This window comes from Plectropomus leopardus, chromosome 7 (assembly GCF_008729295.1).
Source record: "Plectropomus leopardus isolate mb chromosome 7, YSFRI_Pleo_2.0, whole genome shotgun sequence".
Taxonomy (NCBI): domain Eukaryota; kingdom Metazoa; phylum Chordata; class Actinopteri; order Perciformes; family Serranidae; genus Plectropomus; species Plectropomus leopardus.
In genome coordinates, this window is record NC_056469.1 from 17,230,112 (window position 1) to 17,255,285 (window position 25,174).

At 42.2% G+C, this 25,174-nt stretch overlaps 1 protein-coding gene across 1 annotated transcript in view; it reads left to right on the forward strand.

Moving 5' to 3' along the window:
• The window catches only part of LOC121945399 (IgGFc-binding protein), a 41,490-nt gene that overhangs the window by 946 nt on the left and 15,370 nt on the right, over positions 1-25,174 (forward strand). The window contains exons 2-27 of the mRNA XM_042489551.1: positions 1,339-2,499; positions 2,583-2,917; positions 3,004-3,598; positions 4,083-4,678; positions 4,762-5,308; positions 5,391-5,941; positions 6,018-6,573; positions 6,780-6,976; positions 7,421-7,559; positions 8,153-8,460; positions 9,229-9,805; positions 10,504-11,087; positions 11,265-11,832; positions 12,289-12,857; positions 12,993-13,554; positions 13,667-13,866; positions 14,055-14,190; positions 14,298-14,623; positions 14,708-15,260; positions 15,352-15,950; positions 16,633-17,200; positions 17,976-18,526; positions 18,611-19,169; positions 20,567-20,766; positions 20,896-21,273; positions 22,206-22,477. Coding sequence (XP_042345485.1) covers positions 1,339-2,499; positions 2,583-2,917; positions 3,004-3,598; positions 4,083-4,678; positions 4,762-5,308; positions 5,391-5,941; positions 6,018-6,573; positions 6,780-6,976; positions 7,421-7,559; positions 8,153-8,460; positions 9,229-9,805; positions 10,504-11,087; positions 11,265-11,832; positions 12,289-12,857; positions 12,993-13,554; positions 13,667-13,866; positions 14,055-14,190; positions 14,298-14,623; positions 14,708-15,260; positions 15,352-15,950; positions 16,633-17,200; positions 17,976-18,526; positions 18,611-19,169; positions 20,567-20,766; positions 20,896-21,273; positions 22,206-22,477 — 12,187 coding nt within the window. The remainder of the gene's footprint in view (positions 1-1,338; positions 2,500-2,582; positions 2,918-3,003; positions 3,599-4,082; positions 4,679-4,761; positions 5,309-5,390; positions 5,942-6,017; positions 6,574-6,779; positions 6,977-7,420; positions 7,560-8,152; positions 8,461-9,228; positions 9,806-10,503; positions 11,088-11,264; positions 11,833-12,288; positions 12,858-12,992; positions 13,555-13,666; positions 13,867-14,054; positions 14,191-14,297; positions 14,624-14,707; positions 15,261-15,351; positions 15,951-16,632; positions 17,201-17,975; positions 18,527-18,610; positions 19,170-20,566; positions 20,767-20,895; positions 21,274-22,205; positions 22,478-25,174) is intronic.

Sequence of the window (25,174 nt, forward strand, 5' to 3'; positions counted from 1 at the left end):
TGTTCTTCATTGGCTGCTGAGCTTGCTGAAACCTGACACCACCGGTCTTATCTCTTAGAAAAGTAGGCTTACTGTGCATACTGGGAAACTTGCTCAATGTGCTCCATAGTCAACAGATGCAATCACTAAAGTGCAAGTCTGTTAACCATATAAAATCAACTGCTGTCAGAGCTGTCCATCTTCATAAATCTTTTTTTTCTATGCACATTTCCTGCATTTATGTGGTAACTTAACTTAATAATAATAATAATACTGAAACAGTCACTCTGCTGTGAAAGCACTGCTGCTGAAATGTTTTTTAATTGTACCAGCAAATTCAAGTTCCAGTGTCATAGAATAAGGCTTTTTGACTTTGATGTTAAACATCTTGTGTCATCATTGATACAGCATCATATTGATTATGCATGTTGTGCTTCGTACAGTGATTTCAAATGTGTACGGACGCATTTGGCACAAATCCTCTGATCCTCCCCCTGTCAATATCAAATGGATTAATTACTAAAATTACCAGCATAGTAAATAAACATAAGCAAGTAAATATAACTATCGGCATGTGAAACGGCTAATGCACAAGTAGGCCTGTCTTTTTCAAACATTTTATAGGGTACATTTTAATTTATAATATTTAAAAATAAAAATACAAAATACAAAAATATTTAAAATAATTCATATGTAACAAATAAATTCCAAAACATATTTCAGCAGAGATGCTCATTACATAAAATAGAATTATGTATTCTCAAATAAAAATACGGGTTAGGGTTAGTACTCAAATAAAATGTGTACAAATTTAATTTATTCTGTTTGTTTAAATAATATAAATAAAATAATTTTAAAAAATAAAATAAATGGATAAACAAAAATAAAAAAATATACATTCAACCGAGATTTTCAGTACAGAAAATGGTATTGATAATAACGCCCATGTCTTAACAGGTACTATATTCAGTGATTTGGCCCATCAATTTCACTGTCGATTCTGATGCGAATTATCATTGATAGTGCATCTTAATTTTATTTTTTGCATTTTGTTTATTATCCACAGTCACAGCCTTGAAAGGTTTAGAATGAAATTTGAAAGTTAGTTCAGCTGTCCTCCTGATGTGGGGGTTTGATTTCTTTTGTTGTGTTTTTGTTTTTGGATTTCAGGATTGTGTGTTGGGTTTTCATAGTGAATGTGTTCTGTGAATGTTTTCTTTGTCTGACATCTTGGTGCCATGTTAGAAATACAGTTTCACATTAACATGTCATCCTTTCCATTAATGATTCTGTATTTGAGCCATTAATTATTTAAAAAAATAAATAAAAATCAATCAAATGTTTTGTTCTCTCTTGCAGGCCTTACCATGGCCAGTCCCGGAAGGACGTTTCTGATGATGTTTCCCCCCCATAATGACCCAACAGCAAATGTTAGCCATGAAGTGACTATCACGGCCACTGGTGTTTGGACCTCAGTCACTGTGAAGGTTCTGGAGAGCAGCTTCGTACAACACATTTTCCTCTCTTCCCGCCAGTCAAAGACAATCCACCTGCCACTGACTGTGGGAATAAGCAGCGACCGCTCCTTCTACCTCCTCAGTGTGCAGTCTGTATGGCCCGTTACAGTCCTTGCCTCATTCTGTACCCAGACCGGTTGTGACCACAGCCTCCTTCATGAAGTGTCTTCTTGGGGGAGCCACTATTATCCCGTTACTCCTAACTTCCCTAATCAGACTGCCGTCAGCCAGATGGTGATCACCAGCTCAGACCAAGCAACATCAGCAGATCTCTTCCTCTCAGGGGACGTGCTCTTTGAAGGCAATATACACCCCAGGGGTAGTGTCCTTAAGCTGCATATAGGGGTGCTGCAGAGTGTTTACCTCCAGAGCAACTCCAGTCTCTCTGGCTCAGAGTTAATCTCCAAAGAAGCTGTAGGTGTAGTGGTTGGTTTTACCTGCTCCAAACACACACCCGGGGATTGCTTGTATGGATTTTCCGAGCTGAAACCAGTTACACAGTGGAGTTTTGATTACGTTGTCCCTCCTTTGGTAAACACAGAAATGAGTTCCAGTTTCTTGTTGGCACTGGCGACAATCAACTCTGACCTGGACATCACCACCAGCACAGAGAGAAAGACTGAGTCTTTGTTTGGCGGCGTTATGAAGGTCATCCCAGTTGTGACTTCAGATAAAATCCACATCACCAGTGACAGTCCTCTTCAACTTGTTTACTTTAGACTTGACAATGCACAGCAGAGACCTTCAACGCTAATAGTACTGCCATCTGTTGATGATATCTGCCAGACTGTACCTATGTTTGATTCAGGTGATGTGAGCGAGCAGCAAGATAACAGAAACCGCTCAGGAGATTTAAAGTCTGGTGTTAAATTCTCCCCAAAGCACAACTTTGCTCAGCTGCCTCATCATAATGCAGAGCCCAATTCTCTTTATGCAGACACAGATGTGGGAAAATATCTGAGTACCATGAACAGACAACAATATCCAGCAGTGTGTGAGAAAAGTATGCATTAACACAATTTGAGTGACTTTGTAAAACATGTTGTTAAAAGGTTGTAGATACTGACCTTCTTTATTTCATTTCAGCTGCAGCTTCTTGTGAAGATATACACTGTGGTCACAAAAGGAAGTGCTCTATCAAAGATAAAAAGCCACTCTGTTCTTTGAGAGCTAAGATATGCTCTGCATGGGGTGACTCTTATTACCGCACATTTGATGGAAGAGATTTTGCCCTACGGGGAAACTGCAACTACACTTTAGTTCAGACAACATGTCCAGGCTTTAACGCTTCTGTTCAACTACAGATTAATATAGCACAAGCATATTTGAACAGTGCCACTGTCTCTACCATCCACACAGTGCAGATAAACATCCAGGGCTTTGATATCTCCATAGTTAAAGAAGACAAAAATCATGTTAGGGTGAGTGTTCTAAACTGAATCAAACATACACTTTTTGTAGCAAGTATATTTATTTACACTGTCTGTTCTTGCTTTTTAACTCATAGATAAATGGACAGAGAAGGAACTTGCCCCTCACTTTTGGAAATGGGACCCTGAACTTTTATCCAAGTGGCTCCAGCGTCGTCTTTGACACTGCCTTCGGCCTGACTCTGCAGTACGACTGGAAACACCATCTCCAGGTTGAAGTCGGCCCTGAGCTGTATGGACTCCTGTGCGGCTTGTGTGGAAATGCTAATGACAGCTCCTCAGATGACGTCAGTTCCTCTAATGGCATTGAAGAGAGCCAGACGGTGGATTTTACCCTTCCGTGGGTGTTGAACGGTGACGCAGGCTCCTGTATTGAAGATTGCGGTGGTGGTGTCTCATGTTCAGTGTGCACTGAAAGCCAAACCAAATCATTTCCTGGCATTAGAGGCAATTCCCTTGGGATTGGGTGCACTCTGCTGCAGAGGAGCAATGGACCTTTTGCAGATTGTCATTCGCATGTTGATCCTGAGCCATTTGTTCGTAGCTGTGTGAACACCCTTTGTGTCATGAATGAAGATGCCTCTGCTATGTGCAAGATATTGACGGCTTATGCCAACATCTGCCAAAGGCTCTTGGCCAGAGTCCAAAATTGGAGAACCATCGCCAAGTGCTGTGAGTTTTAAGAATTTTATTTTATTTTAATATTTAATATAATAAGTGTTTCTTTCAGTTTGTAATCAACTGAAAAAATCAATCATGTTTTTGTTACCTTAGAATGAGCTGTTATATCTATTAGGCAGCGGCTCCTCGTCTGAGATCGCCATGTTTCTACAGTAATCCAGAACAGACAAACCAAACACTGGCTCTAGATGGAGCCATTCATGTTTTAATGCTCCTATGAGATGATGTCAGAGGAAAAACAGATGCTTTATTCAGTGTTTTTCCCGGTTTTGTTAACTTGGTTCATTAGTTTTAGAGACAGACCTCTGTGGATAATCTGCTTCGAGTAAAAACCTTAACAAAGGAAAAAAAGTTTCAGTTGTTTGCAATCTGCAATCCTTACTCCTTGATGCTACTAAATTCTACCCACTGCTTCTTTTGATAGCATAGTTTGCTGGGAAAAAAAAATGCTAAGACTATGTTGTTCCTTTTGCAGCTATGGTGTGCCCTCTGAACAGCCACTATGAGATCTGTGGTTCTGCTTGCCCTGCTACCTGTGCTGACCCAGAGGCCCATAGTAATTGCACTCTGCCCTGTGTGGAGTCGTGCCAGTGCAACAGGGGATATCTGCTGAGTGGTGGGAAGTGTGTACCAGATAGCAAGTGTGGTTGTCTTCACCAAGGTGCCTACTATCACCCCAAGGAGAACTTCTGGATTGACGAACACTGCCAGGAGAAATGTGTCTGCCAGCCTAGCTCCAAAACAGTCATGTGCACTCAGTCTCATTGCCAGGATGGAAAAGTGTGCAAGCTTCTGAATGGAGTTGTGGGCTGTTACGCGGATGGGCCTGGGGTGTGCATAGCCAAAGGAGATCCTCATTATACCACCTTTGATGGGCGTAAGTTTGATGTGTATGGCAACTGCACTTATCTACTCACTTCTCACTGTCCCACCTGGGGCGGCCTGGAAGACTTCGGCGTGGAGGTCCAGAACCACAAGGCAGATGCTACAAATGTTTCCTTCAAAATGGTAAAAATGGTGACGTCCGGTTATTCCATAGAGATGTCAAATGACTGGAGCAACAGAGTTATGGTAGGTTCCTTTATTTTCACAGTATATCTAGACAAAAAAAAATCTCTCCACATGCAGTGTTAACATTACTCTTCTTGTTTCAGGTAAATGGTCTGCTGCTGCGCCTTCCATCTGTGTTGAGCCAAGGCAAAGTAAAGCTCTACATGACTGGACTCTCAAAGTGCATAGAGACTGACTTTGGTGTTGTCATAACCTACAGCTCTGATGTCCTGACTGTTCAAATGCCAAGAATCTTTTCTGGAAATCTCTGTGGCCTGTGTGGAAACTTTAATGAGGATCCAGAAGATGATGTGATGCCTGATGATGAATCGGATATGACTCAGGCTGTTAGACACTGGCAAATCAGCAGTGAACATGAATGTGTGGATGTACCTATGAACAACTGGGGTTGCAGTTCACATGATCGGACTCTTTATGAGGGGAAAGATTTCTGTGCAAGGTTACTGGATACAGAGGGAGCATTCCAGAGCTGCCATAAAACAGTCGACCCACAAGATTTCTACGATAACTGTCTTCATGACCTCTGTGTTAGTAACCAGACTACCCTGTGTCAGATTCTGTCCAGCTATGTTGCTGTATGTCAAGAAATGGGAGCTATTGTGGATGAATGGAGGGCTTCCAACTTTTGTAGTGAGTAACCATGATGAAATCTCACTTTTGTTAAATGTACAAAACATTTTAAAGGAAACTGAATTTTCTCTTTCCTCTTCAGATCTCTCCTGCCCTCCTAACAGTGAATATCGCCTGTGCTCCAGGCACAAGTCTGACTGTGTTGAAACCCCAAGTCTTCTAGCAGTGAAATGCAAAGAGGGCTGTTTCTGCAAAGCAGGGTTTTTCCACAGTAGTGGGGAATGTGTACCAAACTCTGAGTGTGGCTGCATCTACAATGATGTTTACTATGAAATCCATGAGAACTTCTACCCCGATGAGCACTGTCAGCTGCACTGCGTCTGTGTGGGCAACAATCAGGTGCAGTGCACCAACCACACATGTCCAAACGGGACAAAATGTGCCATTCAAGATGGCCACAGGGCATGTCATGCATCACAACCTGTTAAATGTGCAGTCATGGGTGGCAGACACTTCAGGAGCTATGATGGACAAAGCTTTGACTTCAATATGGGAAGCTGCCGTTATGTTCTATCGCAGGTTTGTGACCAGCTGGAGTCTGACCTGTCTGCTGTTATCCAGCAAGGACAGCTGCACCTCAGGGTCCATGGGGTGAACATGACTTTGGAGATGGAGCATTTGGGAAAAGTGAAGGTAAGCAGCTGCACATTTACAAGGGCAAACTACATGTTATGCCTCAATAGTAACTCTTAACATTTAAATTTTCCAGATTGATGGTGTTTTGAGGGGTCTTCCTGTCAAGCTGAATCACACAGCAATACTACACGCCGGCTCGCTCACTCGTGTTGTTGTGGACACAGGAGTTGTTGTCACATATGGAGGGCCTAGTCTGATACAAATAGTGATTCCTGCCTCCCAAAGAAAAATGTGTGGCTTGTGTGGAAACTTCAGTGCCATTATTACAGATGACAAACAGAGCCTGAATGGCAGCCTTGCAAGTGATGCTTCCAGCTTTGCATCATCCTGGTCACTTTCACCACCTGGAACAAACTGCTCTGCAGAATGCGGCCTCTGTTCAGAGTGCAACTCTACCATAGCAGCTGAATTTGCATCTGACAACCTCTGTGGCATGCTGCTCACTCCTTCAGGACCATTTAGTGGATGCCACTTCACTGTTGACCCAAAGCCCTTCTTTCACAACTGTGTGAATGATGTGTGTATGTCTAATGGGAGTGAAGAATTGTTTTGCAGCAGTTTGAGTGCATACACTTTTGCATGCCAAGAGGCAGGAGCGAAGGTCAAACCATGGAGGGGTGAGAAGTGCTGTGAGTATCATTAATCTTGGCTCTTGTACATGTGTTGTTTCATCACTCTGTTCTGGTGTGCCAGTACATGTAAATCATACAGGTCTGCACAAATGCTTCTCTTGTACTTTTAGAACACTGGCAAGCTCTATACAGTGTGGCTGCCAGACTGATGTAAGGCTGGCTGGACTCTGTACAGTATATGAATCCTTTTTTCCCTCCCGCAGCACTCTCATGCCCTGAAAAATCTCACTATAATATATGTGTCAGTGCGTGCCCCGAGTCCTGTGGTATTTCATCCGATATCCCCTGCCCGTGGGCTTGTTATGAGGGATGTCAGTGTGAGTCTGGATACATGCAGAGTGGGAATGGCTGCGTCAAAGCTGAGAAATGTGGTTGCTTCTACCATGGGCACTACTATGAGGTGAGTAGCCGCACATTTAGCTTAAACCAGCTATACATTTCCCCTTTATCCTGGCAATTCATTTGATTTTTCTTAAATCGGTGAAACTGTCTTGAAAGAAAGTTGATCTGAACATTGCAGCTTTGTTTGCTTCTGAAAAACCTCTTGGTTTCCTGAATAACTAAGGTGTGTTGTCGTGACAAATTAACATGTGACCCTGCTGTACTGGCGGTTAAACATGTTGCCACAGTTGAGCTAATCAAGTGACATGCCCTAGTTATTCAATGCACTGTTAAAAACATGACCCATTAATGTCTTAGTCAATTGTACATATGCGTCACCTGTGTATGACATGACTAATCACAAAATCTCAGGCCTTTGTGTTTTCCTGGCTTGTTTGTTTGTGCTGTGTTTTAGAGAACAGTTGGGTAATGCACACTAACAGTGACTCACTGTTCTCTGTAGATCGGGGAGATATCGTGGGCTGAGGGATGCTCAGAGCGGTGTAACTGCTTTGCCGCTGCCACCATGTGCTGTGAGCCAGACTCGTGCCCCGAGGGAGAGAGCTGCACCCTTAACAATACCTGGGGCTGTGCAAGGAAAGGTAGGCCCAGCTGGTTCTGCTGGGTTGGGTGATATTTCGTCATAGGCTGACTGTTATTCCCTCAGCTGCACCATGCAAAACTCACTTGTCTTGTATTATCAATTTTTAATATGTGACTGTTTTTCTGCCAGGTCTGTTTTGCAACCTCACACATAGCACACAGTGTTTTTTTCTCCGTGTCCTGTCATTTTACCTAAAATGAGGTTAAACGTCACCTCTTTGAATAGTCTATTATGAACAAAAATCTGCTCTCTGCCTGGGGGCTCGAACATGATTGCAGTGCTTGTCAATCATCGGCAATAATGCACCTCTTATTTTACTCACAGAAGCCTGTGACTGAAATTTTAATGTGCATGAGCAAATGATTTAATGTTTTACATTTGATGCCTTCCAAATAAGACTGTTTGTATACTTCTGTGACTGCAGAATATTTAAGTCAAAACTCTGCAGATTTGATTATCATTACATTTAATTTCATTATTTGTTCATTTTACAGTTTTCAGGACTGATCTTGTCTGCAGATATTGCTAGTTGCATGTATCTTCTCCCTGAGCTTCCATTAATGTGATCCTTTTTCACCTTATTGTTTTCAGATGATAGTGATTCTAAAATCTGTAACAATGGAGAGACTTGTGGTGTCCAGAGCCAACCTCTGCAAACCCAGTGTTGGGTTCTGGGAGGTGCCCACTTTCATACTTTTGATGGACAGGTGTTTCAATTCATGGGAAACTGTACCTACACTCTGGTCCAGATATTGAATGACACCAGTGAGAATATTACATTTTGGGTCGGGGCACAGAAAGACAGGACCCCCGACGAGGCGTCCTCTCTTAAAGCTATTCATGTTAAAGTAGCTAAAGACAATATAACCATCTACAGAGGGGGGAGAGGCTTTGCTTGGGTAAGTTTGAATCAGGACATACATTCACATCACCATTCTAGCCTTACTGTCAGTTTGTGATTTTTACATTATGTTTTAATGAGATGCCTGTCAACCATATGGATATTTTCAGTAGTTTGGGTTTTTAAAAATAAGGTTCGGCACGAGTTTTCATAATATAGATGCACTGAAAGGGACAGTTGGATCAAATTACAAATGTTTCCTCTTAGTGTTGTTTTTCAATATTTTTTGGTGTGAGTTGCCAAGGGTTGCATTCATCAGCGGTAGAGATGTCTGCCTTCTCTCACATATATAATGGATCTAGATAACACTTGGCATGTGATGCTTCAAGCACCAAATAATACACTAGTTTAGAAAAAAGAAAATAGCTCCTACATGAAACTGCTCAGTGTATGTAGTAACCTGAAAAACTCAAAAAGTATGTTGTTGTTTTTCGTTGTGGGTTCTTTTTCTCAGAAATATACAAAATTATATTTCTTTTCTTTTTTTTTCCTGTGGCGTTTTGACATCATAAGCTGTGTGCCATCTAGTTAGATTTACATTTGAGAGAAAGCAGAGATCTTGAGGGCCACTTATCTGCAACACTCAGCAACTCACACCAAAACAATCTAGATTGAAAAATAGCTTTACAGGTAAGAGGGAAATAACTGTCCCTCAAGATTTCACCAAAAAATTGCAAGAAAAAGAATTTTATATTTTATAAATGTGTGTGTGCGTGTTTGTATGTGTATATATATTTATATTTGTGTGGTCATACTTTCTCCACAGATAAATGGCGAGAAAAGGCTACTGCCCGTGTCCCTGCAGTTTCAAAATGTTACGATTTATCAGAGTGGCATGTTTGTTGTTGTGGATACTAGCCTGGGAATCAAAATTAAGTATGACTGCTCTCATATTGCCACTATCCTCCTCTCCAATACAAAAGAAGTACATGGCATGTGTGGGAATAATAATGGCATCAAAGAAGATGACCTCAGGACCCCGCAGGGCGAGGCTGTCGATGCTAACACCTTTGGCTGGAGCTGGAGAGTTCCTGATCAGGAAGCTCGGTGCACAGCAGACTGTGGAGATGCATGCCCACGCTGCTCTGCTGAGCAGCTACTGGAGAAGAATGTAGCTAGTCAATGGATTTCCATGCAGGAGTACATTTGGTCGCCGCAAAATCCATTTTATATGTGCCGGGAAGTTGTTAACCACACCAAAATCTCTGCAGCTGTGAGCATGTTTGACCTGTGCTCTAGTAATGACACTCAGAAGGTCCTCTGCCCGATCTTAGAGGCCTTTTCTGCTGCCTGCCAAAATGCCCAGATCCAGATCGGAGAGTGGAGGAATAGTTCTTTCTGCTGTAAGCAAATTTGCCTTACTATGAAAGTAATGTTTTGTAATTAAGTGTTTCTGAGAAACAACACAATTTACCGGTGACACGCAGTAGGTGATTTGATGGATGCCATCCCCCTTTTTAGAAAAATAACCAAAATGCGTCCTCCTTGCTAACCTGCCAGCCATCTACATACCCCATGTTCTGACCCAGAAGCTGTCCTATCCAGACCCAGACCTATAACCGATAAAAAACTGTGAATTCTTAAATTTTGGCAGTTTTTCCATTTTTAAGTGGCACATTATTTGTAGCACTGGTTTAGCAGACCAGTAAACTCACAGACCATTGCATGCGTTTAATCATCTGCCATTTCTCAGCCAATCAGATTTGTGCATCCCGATAAGCATTGTGACTTGAGTTAGAGACATACATACAAACACAAAGAAAAGGCAAAAGTTGGAGTAAAGTAATTTCACAAGGTGCGTTTTAAAGAGAAACATGAAAAGTAGGCAGTGAAAACAAAGGCTTTTAATATGGGTTAGACAGAATCTTATGTTCATTTTTTGTCTTCTTTGTCATTTCAGAACCAGTAAGTGCTTCTCTAAGTGTCCCCTGTTGTTAAAATTTAACACCGCCTACTGGTTACAGGTGTTGTCATTCTTTGTGTGTGTTTTTTTTTTTTTTTCCCTTACACGTTGCTCATCCTTCTTCCTTTCTCCTATCAGCCATTTCCTGCCAGCCAAATAGCCTTTATAACTCCTGTGGCTCAGCCTGCCCTGCCACTTGTGAAGACCCATTCAGTACAAGACCCTGCACACTGGCATGTGTGGAGACCTGCCAGTGCGACCCAGGGTTCGTCCTGGAAGGCGACATCTGTGTGCCTTTGTCCCAGTGTGGCTGCACTCACAACGGCCACCATTACCACAGCAACCAGACCTTCTGGGCCGATGAGGGATGCACTGAGCGGTGCATTTGTGACCCCCACACCAACCAGACACAGTGCCATTTGGATTCTTGTGGCCCAGATAAATACTGCGGCCTTCAAAATGGAGTCAGAAGCTGTGTGCCGCACCCCCAGCAGACATGCATCTACACTGGTCATCACATACTCACCTTTGACCAACATGAATATGATTTGCACGGCACCTGTCAGTACCAGTTACTGGTCATGTGTGGACTGGAAGGAGGCCTTGATGTCATTCAGGTTCACATACAGACGGATGGACACCTGGAGTCAGACGTTCATGTCCTGGTCAATGTGAGTGGTGTACTTGTGGAGCTAAACAACAAAAACACTGAGAGCATAGAGGTGAGTACTAATATCCTCTTGTTTCTGTTTTATCTTTTTTTTTAAATGTTCCACTGCATTTTTTTGACACTGAAATTGGCTGTAAGTAAATGATCTAATAATTAAACCAGACTTCAGAAAGATTATTTTTTAAAATGGGTTGCTGATTTTCAAATGCAATTTTGGCCCCCCCTACAGGTCGATGGTGTCAAGAAGAACATGCCCTATCACCTTAGCCACTCTGCACTGGTTTTCTCCTTGGGGCTAATAACTTACATCTACACAGACTGGGGCTTTGAATTTAGTCTCTGCAAAGAGGGCATAGTCAACATTCGTCTCTCCAGTAAATATGCAAACGCTACTTGCGGCTTGTGTGGCAACTTCAACTCTGATCCTGCTGATGACCTCACAGCAAACGGCCTACCCGGGCATCTCAGTCCGGAGCACTTTGGAAAAGCTTGGAGGAGTGGTCAGAGTCCTTGGTGTGTGGAGGGCTGTCTAGGAGGAAGTTGTCCGAAATGTTCATCTGAGCGTCTGGCCCGCTTCTCTGACCCGGAGGCCTGCGGGAGGATTCTGGAAGTTAATGGACCATTCAGGCACTGTCATGGCAAAGTGGACCCCTCCAGCTTTTACAAGCGCTGCGTCAGTGACCTGTGTCTTCATGGAGGTCTCCAGCCTGCACTGTGTCACTCGTTGGCAGAGTATACTGCTGTCTGCCTTTCCCACAAGGCTACAGTTTTTGCCTGGAGGAGTCCTGGATTCTGCTGTGAGTGTTAATGTGCTCCCAGCTCTGTTGTGCGAGTGAATTAAATTAATATCCTCTACAGTTGTAACGGTGCTGTTTGGAGTTCAGCATCATTGCACACCAAATGAAATATGGAGAGTTTGCAGATGCCTGTTCAAGCACACAACGTTTCATCATGTTTAGATTGTTGATATTGATCACGCAACATGGCACGAAGAGAATGGAGATTATTTGCATACAAATCAAATATAACTGCCTGTAGGTGCTTAATGTAAAGTTTGTTCCTGTGTGTATTTATTGAAAATGTTAGTATAAGTTAGGCAGTGTGCTGTGACTCATATTGGTATTGAGGCCACAACCTTCCAGGTGCTATTGGACCACTAGATGGTACTAATGCATCACTGGTCAACCCTAACCTTTACAACATTTTTCTGTCTTCCTGTCCTAAGTGACTGATGTCTCGCCGTTTCTCTACAGACGTGTCCTGTCCCTCCAGTACCAGTTACAACATGAGTTCTGCCCCTGTTCACCTCTGCCTCGGCTGGCAGAACAACACAGTAGAGATGCCTCCAAACATTGGGGAAAACTGCCTCTGTGAAGCAGGTTTGGTTCGCAGCGGCACCCTGTGCGTCCCTCCAGAAAACTGCGGCTGTCTTCACCACAGAGAATACCTAAGGGCAGGACAGGAGGTGTCAACCTGCGAGCAGAGCTGTTTATGTCATGCTGGGGGACAAGTGACTTGTCGTAATGTCTCCTGTGGAGAGGATGAGGAGTGTAAGCCTATTAAGGGTGTTCAAGGTTGCCACCCCAAACCTAAAGTGGCACGCTGCTCTGTTGATGGATCCCAATATACCACGTTTGATGGACAGGCATTTGAATTTCATGGTTCATGTAACTACACCCTGGTGCAGACGTGCCTCAGTAAACTAGATGTGGAGCCTGTTTTGATAGCCGCACAGGGCAACCGCAGCGAAGGCAGGCAGATCTACTTGAAAGTTGATAAAATGCATTTTAAGATGTCAACAGCTTTTCCTGGAAAAATTCAGGTAATTCATGTAATGATTTCACAGCCTTCAGTATGATTTGTTGTTCATCTCTTTGCATGCACTCTAAAGTAGTTTTTTACTGCATACACAAATTGTAATGTATTTTATATTTTAAACATGAATTATTTTCCCTAGGTGAATGGAGTTTTCGAGAACTTGCCATTTTCCCAGAGCAACGTCACTGTACATCAGAAAAATGGACAGATAACCATCAAGACGCCACAGTCGGTTGAGCTTATTTCAGACCTGCAAAGCCACATTTTTGTAAAGATCCCCAACAGTTACCACAACACAACCTGTGGTCTTTGTGGAAACTACAACAATAACCCCTCAGATGACCTGCAGCTGCCTAATGACACCGTGACCTCTGACCCTGACGTCTTTGGGCCGTCGTGGAAATTGTTTAATGCGGAGTCATCCTGCAGCGACACATATGACAGTACCCATCGACTCTGCCACTCCCCCATCCCTGAATACACCTCTGACCTGTACTGTGGTCTTCTCACCAATCCCAGCGGACCATTCTCCTCTTGTCACCATATAGTTTGCCCAAACAAATACTTCGCACTCTGCATGGAAAGCCTTTGCATTGCAGAGGGACAGCACTGGGCCCTGTGTGATGCACTGTGGTCCTATGTGGCAGCATGTAAGGAGGCAGGAGGAGGAGTTCACCTCTGGATGAACTCCACAGACTGTGGTGAGTCTTGGCACAGTGTTTAGTGATGTTGAAATGAAACATAGAAATTTCAAATGATTAAATGCAGTAAAATATCATACTAATTAAAACTGTCTTGTGTTTCATTTTACAGCTTATGAATGTCCTCAATACAGCCACTACAGCCAGTGTGCCAATGCTTGCTCCTCAGTGTGTCCTGAGAGTAGCCAGGCGGTGCATTGCCCCAGAGACTGTGAGGAAGGTTGCCAGTGTAATACTGGACACCTTTATGATGGTCATGCCTGTGTACCAGCGGAGCAATGTGGCTGCCTACAGGACGGGAGGAGATTTGAGGTCAGAATTAAACACAGTTTTGAAACGTGTTCATTTAGCTAATCCTACACAGTTTTTCCAACACATGTTTCTTAAATTAGACGATTGCATTATTTCTTTGCAGTATTTTAGAGTCTTCTTTAAATTAATATCTTACCTCTTTAGCGAACACATTCGGATCGTTTTTTATTCTCTCCCTTTATTTGCAGGCCTCTGAGAGCAGACTCCTACAAAACTGTACCGTTAACTGCACCTGTGGGCCCCCTCTCGTCTGTGAGCGGTACTCATGTCCTGCACAGCACAGTTGTATAGTTTCTGATGGACTCATCGGGTGCCACAAAGATGGTGAGCTTTTAAATTTAAGGACTATAATTTTGGATACTGATTTGCTTTTGCATTTATTGCTTTTCATGCTGTTGTAACTAAAAATGCTGTTCTGTTCTTTATTTCAGTGAAAAACCCAGATCCATGTGAGGGAAAATGTGGTGAAAGTGAGAAATGTCACCTGAACAATGGTGTGCCTGTCTGTGAGAGTCGTCAGGGTCTGTGCTGGAGCTGGGGAGGCCGGCACTACCACACCTTTGATGGCCTCGACTATGACTTTGAGGGCACCTGCACCTACATGTTCGCAGCCAGCAAGGGGGCAATTTCTGGTCTGACCCCCTTTAGTGTGTCCAAGAAGAACTGCTATGATGGCACTGTAACCTCCGCACAGGAGGTCACTGTGAAAGTTTATGGGTTCATCATCAAGCTCAGTAGTGAAAAAAACAGCATACATGTAAGTAAATGTCAGTTTCTTAATGACAAAACTGCTCAAAACTGCTTAAATTTTATCACTAATGAGTCATCTCTTTATTTCCAGGTTAATGGTCAAGTGACTAATATTCCTGTTAATCTAATGCCGGGTAAGATCCAGATTTCTTCCAGGGACAGCAAAGTTAAACTGACAACTGACTTTATACAGGTGGTCTTGGTTGGGAACTCCACTGTTGTTGTTATACTGGACCCACACTTCAAGGGTGAAGTCTATGGACTGTGTGGCAATTTTAACAGTTATTCTCAAGATGAGTATCCTGTAACTACACCTGGTTCCCCTCCCAGTAACACAAGTGCAGCACTCGCCCAGGCTTACCAACTCTTTGAAGAGGACCAAAACTGTTGTAGTAACTGTAAGCAGAAGCCAGATCCTGTTTATGATGTTGTCTCCAGAGGCAAAAGTCAGTGTGCAGTGCTGGTGGATCAGGACGGTCTGTTGGCCCACTGTCACAGTCGAGTCGATCCACATTCCTTCTATGAAAGTTGTGTGGTCAGCGTGCAGAATGGAGGGTCAAAAGATGCTCTTGACCAGGCCATTTATTCATATACCGCAGTTTGTGAAGAAGCCAGTGGCAGCTACCACAGTGGAGTCACAGCTGGTAAGGAGTCATGTTCAGGAGTGCAATATAATTCATTTTCTCGTAGATATTGTAATAACATCTTTAAAATGACACCAATAAATCATTTCAGACACAACTATGGACTGTCCACCAAACAGCCACTACAAGACCTGTGGCTCAGCCTGTCCCCCATCCTGTGAGTTTAACTCCACTTTCTGTAACAAGATCTGTGTTCAGGGCTGTTTCTGTGACGCCGGCTTCGTTAGGAGTCAGGCTGGCTGTGTTCGTCCACATCAGTGTGGCTGCATGGACTCCAGAGGCAAATACCACAGCCTCAACTCAACTTTCTGGACGCCAGACGACTGTGGGCAGCTCTGTCTCTGTGGACCATCCAGTGGAGAGATCCACTGCCGCCCAGCCCAGTGCCCCAGAGGAACAGTCTGCAAGCAGCTGCGGCATAAGAGGGTGTGTCAAGCTGAAAAGCCCCAGAACTGTACCATCGTTACTGGACTGCATTTTACGACCTTTGATGGACTTCATTTTGACTTTAGAGACAGTTGTGCATATTCTCTGGTTCAAACCAAGACCAACATAACAGGACTGACACCATTTAATATCACTGTCTCCAATGCAAGTTGCCACAAAAGACTTTTCCACAGCCTCGATTTGACACTCGTCATCTATGGTTTGGAGGTGGAGGTGAGAAAGGAGGACCCAGCAAAGGTTTTGGTGAGTATACTTTTTCTCTTTTCTCGTTTGTATTATCAGTTTGCAGCCCTAGATCCTCAGGTTGGGGCCCTTCTGGTCGTTTCAGGTTTAAAACTAAAACTTTAAAACCTTTTGACATAAGGGCCCCTCAGCTTTGGAACATCCTGCCTGAGATGAGGCTCACACAATCTCCTTATAAATTGCTTCCTAAAATCCATTTTTATAGACTTTTATTTGATGTAGTCTTTTGTTTATTTTTTTTTATTTTGCTTATTTTGTTTGTTTTATTTATTTTATTCCATTTATTTTGGTTTTCATTTTATTTGTTATTATTTTTATTGCTTTTGTTGTTTTTGATCCATTTGTTTATTATTTTTAATATTGACATTTTATGCCCTGCATCTTGCATTATTTCTCCTCTTGTTTTAATTTTTCCAAACTCTACCCTAGTTTTGTCTGGCTTGTGGTTCAGTAGGACTATTTGGCTTTCTTTTGTTGTGTTGCCTTCTTTGTATCCCATTTCAGTTTTTGGTTTGTTTGTCAAAGCATTTTGTAAATTCTGTTTTAATGGTGCTGTATAAAGTGGTGTTGTTGTTAATTATTATTATTATTATTATTATTATTATTGCGACTTTGCAAGGTCTTAACAGTTTTCAGAATGAACCACTGCATGTAACCTTAATGTGTTTCTTTTCATTGTCAGGTTCATGGACTGTATAAGCCCTTACCATACTCTCACCTGACCGGCCGTGTGAATGCCTACCGCACACCTTCGTCTATCATCATTCACACCGATGTGGGATTACAGCTGATCGTCTACAACTCCGGCACGTTAATGGTGATCCTCCCTGGCAGTTACAGTTCATCTGTCTCTGGTCTCTGTGGGAATGCCAACACTGACCCTCATGATGACCAAATGATGCCCAATAATGAGCTCGCCCAAAATAGTCTAGAGTTTGCCCACAGCTGGAAGTCTCTGGGATCAGAAGCCTGCAGGTCCAACTGTTCCTCCAGACCAAAGCATTGTCCTGCTGAGGCACAGAAGCTGTTTGAAGGCAGTGATTTTTGTGGGGTGTTGTTGAATGAGCTTGGGCCGTTTGCAGATTGTGCCTCAGTGTTAAGTCCCAAGATTTACTTCCACAGCTGTGTGACAGATTTGTGCTCTTATGGCGGACACAACTCAGCACTCTGCAATTCCATTGCTGCTTATGCTGCTGCCTGCCAAGCAGCTCAGCTGCCTGTCAGGCATTGGAGGAGTGACACTTTCTGTGGTGAGTCGACGGTTCAGTCTTTTTCTTATGGTTTATATTATATTTTAATTAAAACATTACAGCTGATCAATGACTCCAGCCAGAAATGTTTGACTCTTTATAAAGTCTGTCCTCGTCTAAAACTGTGAAACTGGTTGGTACTTGAGGGCTTACTCGTTGACTTTCAGGCTTTTATAAATACATGTCAACAATCATGCAAACTTTGTGAGGGGAAATACGCACCATCTGCCATGATCCATAGCACTTTAACAGTAGGAATGGAAATGGTATTTTCCTAAATCACAGTGTGTGTGTTCAGGCCACAGACGCCCAGCCAAACTGGTATTGATTGCTTTGATAAGATGTCTAAAAGTTTTTATATTTTCATATATCGGGTTCTTTTTGTGTGTACTTAAAGAAATATAACTCATGGACTAGCAGCACACACACACACACACACACCAAAATAAGTTACAAAACAAGTTTATGTAACATGTTTATGTTTATCTTTTTAATAGATGGTGAGCAACTGATGTTTAAACCGCCTTAAATGACCACAGAAATTATACATTTTAACAAAGTTTTCTCTGTCCTGCATTAACATTTTGTTCTCGTCTGTACTCTTGCACCCAGATATTTACATGAGTAAGTTGAGTGTTAAGAGCATGGGGCAAATTTAAATGGGCTTATGTGTGTGCGAAACAAACAAAATGTTGTAGGATGTTTTGTGCTTAGGTAGAATGAGATCTGCATCTAGAAGTTGAAGACTAACAGTATTCAGCCTCTCTCCCTCCAGGTATGTCATGCCCCAAGAATAGCCATTACGAGCTGTGTGGACCTCGATGTCCTGTCGTGTGCCTCGGACTGTCCTCCCCAGCCAACTGCAGTGGAGGTTGTGAGGAGGGCTGCCAGTGTGACCCTGGCTACGTCCTGAGTGATAGCCAGTGTGTGCTGGTTTCTGACTGTGGTTGCATGCATGAGGGACAGTATCACCCTGCTGGCATCTTCTACTCTGAGAAAAACTGCCAAAAGTGTAACTGTAAAGGGGGAGAAGTGGCCTGCAGCCCCATGGACAGCTGTACGATAAAGGATGGCCTTGCCTTGCAGCATGGGGTGTGCCAAGTGTTTGCTGGCTTTGGCTACATCACTTTTGATGGTGTTGTTCTGCCTCACCACGGAGCTTGCACCTATGTTGTGTCAGCCCTCTCCTCTAAAGTCATGCATGACTATACTCTTCTCCTTAGCTTTAGAAAGGAAGGCAATGGCATTTTCTCTATCAGCAGATTGGTATTTCGTTTACATTCAGTCGAGGTGTCCATTGACCCAGAAGCTCTATGGAAAATACAAGTAAGTGCTAGATTCTGTGTTTGTTTAATTAAAGGTATGTTTCAGAAAAATACTTGCAGCCTTAACTTGTCTCTGTGCTTTCAGGTAAACAAAGAGGAATGCAGAGTGCCTTTTAACAGTGGAGAACTACAAGCATACCAAGATGGCAACAGGCTGATTATCATCACACCATCCGGGGTGGGGATTGACTTATCTTCTACTCAATACCTCAGGTTAACTGTACCGCAGGTACATGATGCCACAGCTTCGGGCCTCTGTGGGAACTTCAACGGGGATAAGTACGATGACATGGAACTGAAAAATGGCCACCTTACCAAAAGCTTTGCAGAGCTCCTGCACAGCTGGGCAGCAGTAGCTCCTGGTGGACAGCACTGCACTGACACTTGTGGGACGGAGTGTGATGAGTGTAGGCTGTCCCTCAATGACAGCATGGTCTGTGACATCCTGTTGATTAATAGTATTGACTTCCACCGTTGCTGGAGCAGTGATGTGCAGCGCGATATTTACACACTTATGTGCAACAGGGCAGTTTGTGCCGGGGCAGCAGGGCAAGAGGCTGCATGTCTCGCACTGGAAGCATATTCTGCAGCCTGCCAGGCTAGAGGAATACCAGTAGGACCATGGAGAGAGAATACTCCATGTGGTAAGTGAGTCATTTTGATCAGTTTAAACAAAGTCACTGATTTATTTAAAAATATAGCTTTTCCAGTGTGTTTTGGCCTTTTGTTTGCATGTAATCTGCATTTTTGGTAACTGATTTTTTTTTCTTTCTGCAAAACTCCATCCATGGTGAGGATCAGGGTTTCCACATGTTTTCACAGAAAAAAAAAATCAAAACTTTTTCATAACTTCAAGGACTAATTTATATTTCTTGGCCCCACTTGCCAGTCTTCTTTTCAAATATCAGATTTAAATTCTATTCAAACATAATTCATTAAGCTGGCAAATAAAAAACAGTGAGACAGAATGTTGGGAGAAAATGGAGAAATGTCTGTGAGGGTGACCAAAACATCACACCAAAGTACGTTAGAGCAACATCACATTGCCAGCTACAGAAAATAAATGTACCATTATGGAAATAAATATCATGGAAGACCACAGTACCAATATTATTACAGACAACAACATTTCCTGACTCTTTCAGGCCTGAAAAATGTGATTGTGGAATTTCATGACTCTCCCAGGTTTTTCATGACTGTGGTAACCCTGTATGTTTTTCAGAAACTCAGTTTTCCCTTTGTCAACACTGGAAAAAAGTTTTTTGCTTGTAAAGGCAGAGTATGTGCCCTTTTCTCTTGTGAGACGTCACAAATGAAACATTATTTCATGCAATGGCAGATGTAACCTAAAAAAAAAAAAGTGTTGGCTCTAACTTTTCGAACATGACTTCTTACATGTTTGCATATTAGGACAGCTACTCTTTCACTACATTAAGAAACAGGTGTCAGAATCATAGATGCATAACAAATAACTAGTTACTAGACTCAAACATTGTGCCCATTTATTTCAATAGAGTTGCTTTCCTGGGGCAAAAGGTTTTTTGCTTCCGGTTTCACTTCTGCAGTATACGGCCCATTGAATACACCCGCTGGCCCTGCCTGCTAATTCCCAAATGTCTCATAGACTTTATATTGTAATGAAGTTATGGATTTTGAAATCACTTTTTTTCTGCTCAAGGAAAGTTTACCAAATGTGAAACAATTATAGTTCAAAGATTCATTGTAGACATTATTTGCCATGTTTGTAGTTCAAGGTGTGTCCTGTCCACAGTATTGTAGACGTCTCTTTTACAGTGGCGTCCTACAGGGGAAAAGCTTTTTTTGGCCACAGGGGATTCTTTTTTATGCAATACTGCAAGTAGCCACTGGAAAAACTGTGAAGCAAAGCTGAACAGATTTACTGGGAATCGGTCAGAAGAGGTCGATGCTCTGGGTGGCCTGCCAGTAATGTTTTTTTTTCTTTCCAAGCCAACATCATTTTCTTTGCAAAATTCCTCATGTGTGGACTTGGCTCAACTGATTTGCATTTTTCTACCACCAGCTCTTCAGTGCCCTGACCGCAGCAGCCCAAGGAAGTGTGTTGACTCCAGCTCCAACTCTTGCCCTGCTCTGCTGCGGCCTGGTTCCTCAGCAACTGGCTGTTCAGAAGGATGCGAGTGCCACAATGGAAAAGTGTTCGATGAGGGCGAGTGCATACCCTACAGTCAGTGTGGGTGTGTTCATCATGATATATATATCAAGGTAAATATATCAGCAAAATACAGACAGTAAATGCTATGCACATTCTCAAGTATGCTATTATCAGTAATTAAAGCTCACATGGAGGATTTCAGCAGCTATATAATTAGTTTTCTCTCCTCCTCTTCTCAGATGGATGAGCAATTGTACACTGAGGACTGCACCCAGAGATGCTGGTGCCATCCTTTGGGTGGGGCGTTATGTGAGGAGGCAGGCTGCGGTGCAGGGCAGCAGTGTGCTCTGAGGAATGGTTCCTGGGGTTGTCGTGACAGACCTAAAGTTTGTGAGCTTAAGGGCAGCCTTCAAGTCTCCACACTTAGTGGGCAGCAGCTGAGTTTGGAGCCTGGGTTATCTTACAGTCTGATGTCCCTCTGTGACGAGGCCAGTGTGCACTGGTTCAGCCTGATCTCTTACCGTGGACCTTGTGATGGCAGCTCTTCCAGGCCAATCACTGTGTTTCAGATCCTCCTGCAGGGATCATCGTTAACCATACATGAAGGCAAAGTGAAGGTATAAATCCACTGAAGGTTTTTATTAGCCTGGGAAGGCCATCCTCATGACGCTCAACATACTGTTTGTCTCTCTGTATCCGTCTTCACTCGCTGCCACCCAAACACTTTCAATGGGCGGGAGCACTCACCTTGACAAAGTCCCTCAGCCAATCCTAACGTACGCACTTACCTCTACATCACAAATACATTGTTACATCAGACAGTAAAAGTACATTTAAAAAAAATTAGCATTGATATTTAATAATTTTGTGTGTGACGTGTACCTTGTCGACAGCAATCCCCATGAGGTTTTTGCAATTGCCGGCATATTTCACTATTTCCCATTCAGCAACCAGCTGCCTCTGGACTGCAGAATAGCAGCTGGTAGCGTCCTTGTCTGTCCGAAGCGTTGTGAATACCAATCTGCATGACTGTGATCCTCAGCTGTATCTACTCCTCCATTTGCACAATAAATGGCAGAACAACAGTGAACACTGGTTTTCTACTGGGGAAACTTCACCAACAGAGACAGTTGATCAATCAAGCTTTTGCCAAATCAAGTCAGAAGAACACAAAAACGTCTTTTTCCCTGAGAAACTCTCAGTGCATGTTCTTGTTTAGTTGTAATTTATTTTATTTCTTCACATTAGAGTATAAAGTTGGCGCTTATTGCTTTGACAGCTGCCGTTACTGTTCTGCCTGCATTTTATATCATCAACTACAACGCAGTCCCTGATTGGCTGCTTACATTATCAACTACACTGTGCATCCCTGATTGGCTGAGATTGACCCAATTAGATTTTAATTTATGGAAATAGTTTGGGGTGGCAGCAAGTCCAGACTGATACAGAGAGTGAAACAGAAAGTTATCAGGATGGTCTTAGCAGGCTAGATTTTCATGACCAGAAACAAAAACTTAATCCTCCCTTAACTCACTGTTGCACCCCACAGGTGAATGGACATTTGGTGTCCCTCCCTCACATCTTGCCATTTGGGGTGTCCCTGTCATCTGGGATGAGCCAGGACAAGTCAGAGGTGTCAGTGATACTGAGAAGAGACACTGGCTTGGAGTCAGAGCTGGAGATGGAGATTGGTGTTAACATGTTGACGGTCAAGGTCCCCCTGTGGTACTCAGGCAAACTGTGTGGCCTCTGTGGAAACCTGAATGACCTCCACTCACACAGTTCAGTCAGGTCATGGATTCTGTCTGACTTTCCTGGCTGGTAAGTGATGTTATCCGCAGCAATAATACTGTATGTGACTAATTTTTTTAATCAGTTCAATAATGAATATTTTTTCTTTCCACAGTGGCTTTACTGCACGATGACGACCATTTTAATGTTTAAAAAAAAGTGTTGTATGTTTGAATACAAAAACTATTTAAACAACATTGCAAAGTGTGTCATTTAAACTCTGGCTTGCCCTCCTCCTGCATAACACTGGCAGCATGCTTATCAGTCAGACCCACACACCTTTTTTAAATAAGGTCATCTCTGGCCAGTTTTGATAAGGATCCAATGAAAAAAAAAAAAGCAATGAGGGCACACCTTTATCTAAATCCACAACATTGTACAGTAACTAAACCAAGCATATTGTTACCCTGCCCAAGAACTTCTGACCAAATGAGCAGTAATTAAATATTTGAGGGTTTTCCTCATAATCTAATGCAAACTTTCTATTGGGTTCTATTTACTTTCTTTGTATCGCGTGTGATTGTAGCACCCGACACGATGTGCTGTTATGCCTCGGGTGACACGCAAAATCAACAGAAACCGCCCGTTAAACCCAGCTACTGCCACCCTGCAGAAATGTTAGTTTAGTTAAGATTTGATCTATCAGTTTCATAGGATTATCCACCCATTTTGCAAGCATTACAAGGGACACTTTTTTGTTTACAAGCATACACTGGCTGAAAGGACACAATATAAACATGGGCAGATATTGTGATTTGTGTATAGAGTAGGGCTTATGCTAGCAATGAGACTCACAGGTGTTGTGATTACACAGCTTGCTTTTTCTCAAAATGATAAATGACATAAAACACAAAGTGGCAGGAGAGTATTTGGGAAAAGCTAATTGAGGGTAGGAAGAGGAAACGAACAAGTCACATTTACAAAAAGCCAGCATGTAAGATTCATTTAGCACTTAATGTTATTGCACCACTGCTGATTATGTGTTTATGTGAAAATCTGAGAAAATGTGTGTCCTTATTGAAAGCCAACACAATTTTGAGTTTCACATACTCTGTGATGTGAAACATCAATATTCAAGTTAAGTCCTCTTATATACAGCACATTTCATATAATGTAAGCTCAATGTGCTTCACACAAAACAAATATAAACAAAAAAAGATATGAATACATATTTAAATGCATATAAAAAATAGAAGAAAAAAACAGAAAAAATTATACATTCACTTTTTTGTATTCTTCAAACCTAGTTTTTTTTTTTTTTTTTATCAGACAGTTGGATCTCAGCTCAGACTCTTGGGTAACTATGCAGATAAGTTGTGATTTTGGTCTTATCACATTCTGGCCTTGCCCACTCTAAAATGGATAATATTATTTGGTTACACCAGAATATACAGAACAGCTGAATGTGGGCAAGTAAGCAAATTGACCTATTTCTACCTGATGTTACACACGGAGTAAATTTCTGCTTATTTAAAAGTGGAATAAAGTTGACTAAAAACACTAAAAATAACATGATAATATAATGACATATTATCTAAATGCATTTCAATGTTTTGTAAATTTTGCACTCCAGAGAAAAGGATAAAAGTTTCTAAAGAAGGTTGACCCGGTTGATATATTTATTTTCCCTTAAATAGTGTTTAGTGTAACCAGTAGCTTCAAATGTTTGTTTTCTACAGCTATACAAGTTATTTAGGACATCATGCAGAAATTGTTGTTAAATTCCTACGTGTGGTTGTTATTGGACCTCACACCCTATGTCAATATACAACGTTGCCAAGTTCAGCCTTAATTTGTTTTAGAGGAAGGGTATTGTTTTTCAAAGTTGTAGCTGTTGAGCTTAAACATCTTTCATTGGTTGTGTTTTGTCCATCAGAGTATATAAAAGGATGGAACTGCAAAAATTTCGTCATACGTGCCGCTCAGCAGGTAAGCACTGTTCATTCTGAGATTATTTATGTTTGGTCAAATTATTGCATTTATATTATTCAAATAATGTACATTTTAAAAAGTTCTGTAACTAAAACAAGGATTTCTTTCCTTTAGCCATGGGCACCCTGTTGCTGCTTTGTGCTTTGGGGGCTTTACTCAGCAGTAAGTCACTCTGATTTTTCTTATTTATTAACTGTGGCAGGAACCACTTGAATTTCAATTTCAGTATAATATATCTGTGCTTGTCTTTTTGCCAGTTTGTCATGATTTTAAGCTGTGTTAAACTGACTAAACACAGTAGTAGCGATGTAAATTTTAATTTTTTTTTTTCCCCTTTAATATCTGTCAAAAGTCCTGCCTGCCATTAACAACTATTAAATCTGACTAAACGTGGCTTCGCTCAATTAATCAATCACAGCAGCATTCCACAAACCTTGGCTCAGAATTTTCCAGCAGGACATTGTAGCCAAGTGATCGCTCAATTTGAAGCAATTTATCCACGTTGTCAACCCCATCAGTCGAGAGCATTGTTATGCGGCCGCACCAGGTGCTTGTGTGAATGAAGCAGAATGTTAAACAGGTGAAGAATTCGGAGAGAGCGGCACATAAAGGATAGCCATCTAAATTGAAATTTGCTTTTGTTGGGAATAGCATTTACCTTCAGCTGCTATTGAGTTGGAACTATTATACTGAATGGGTGAAACAGGAGTGTAATCTAAATCCCCCAGGCCCTGACTGAGCCCAGAAAATGTTCTTTTCACAGCAAAGGCGCAGATATTGATAATATTTCCATTA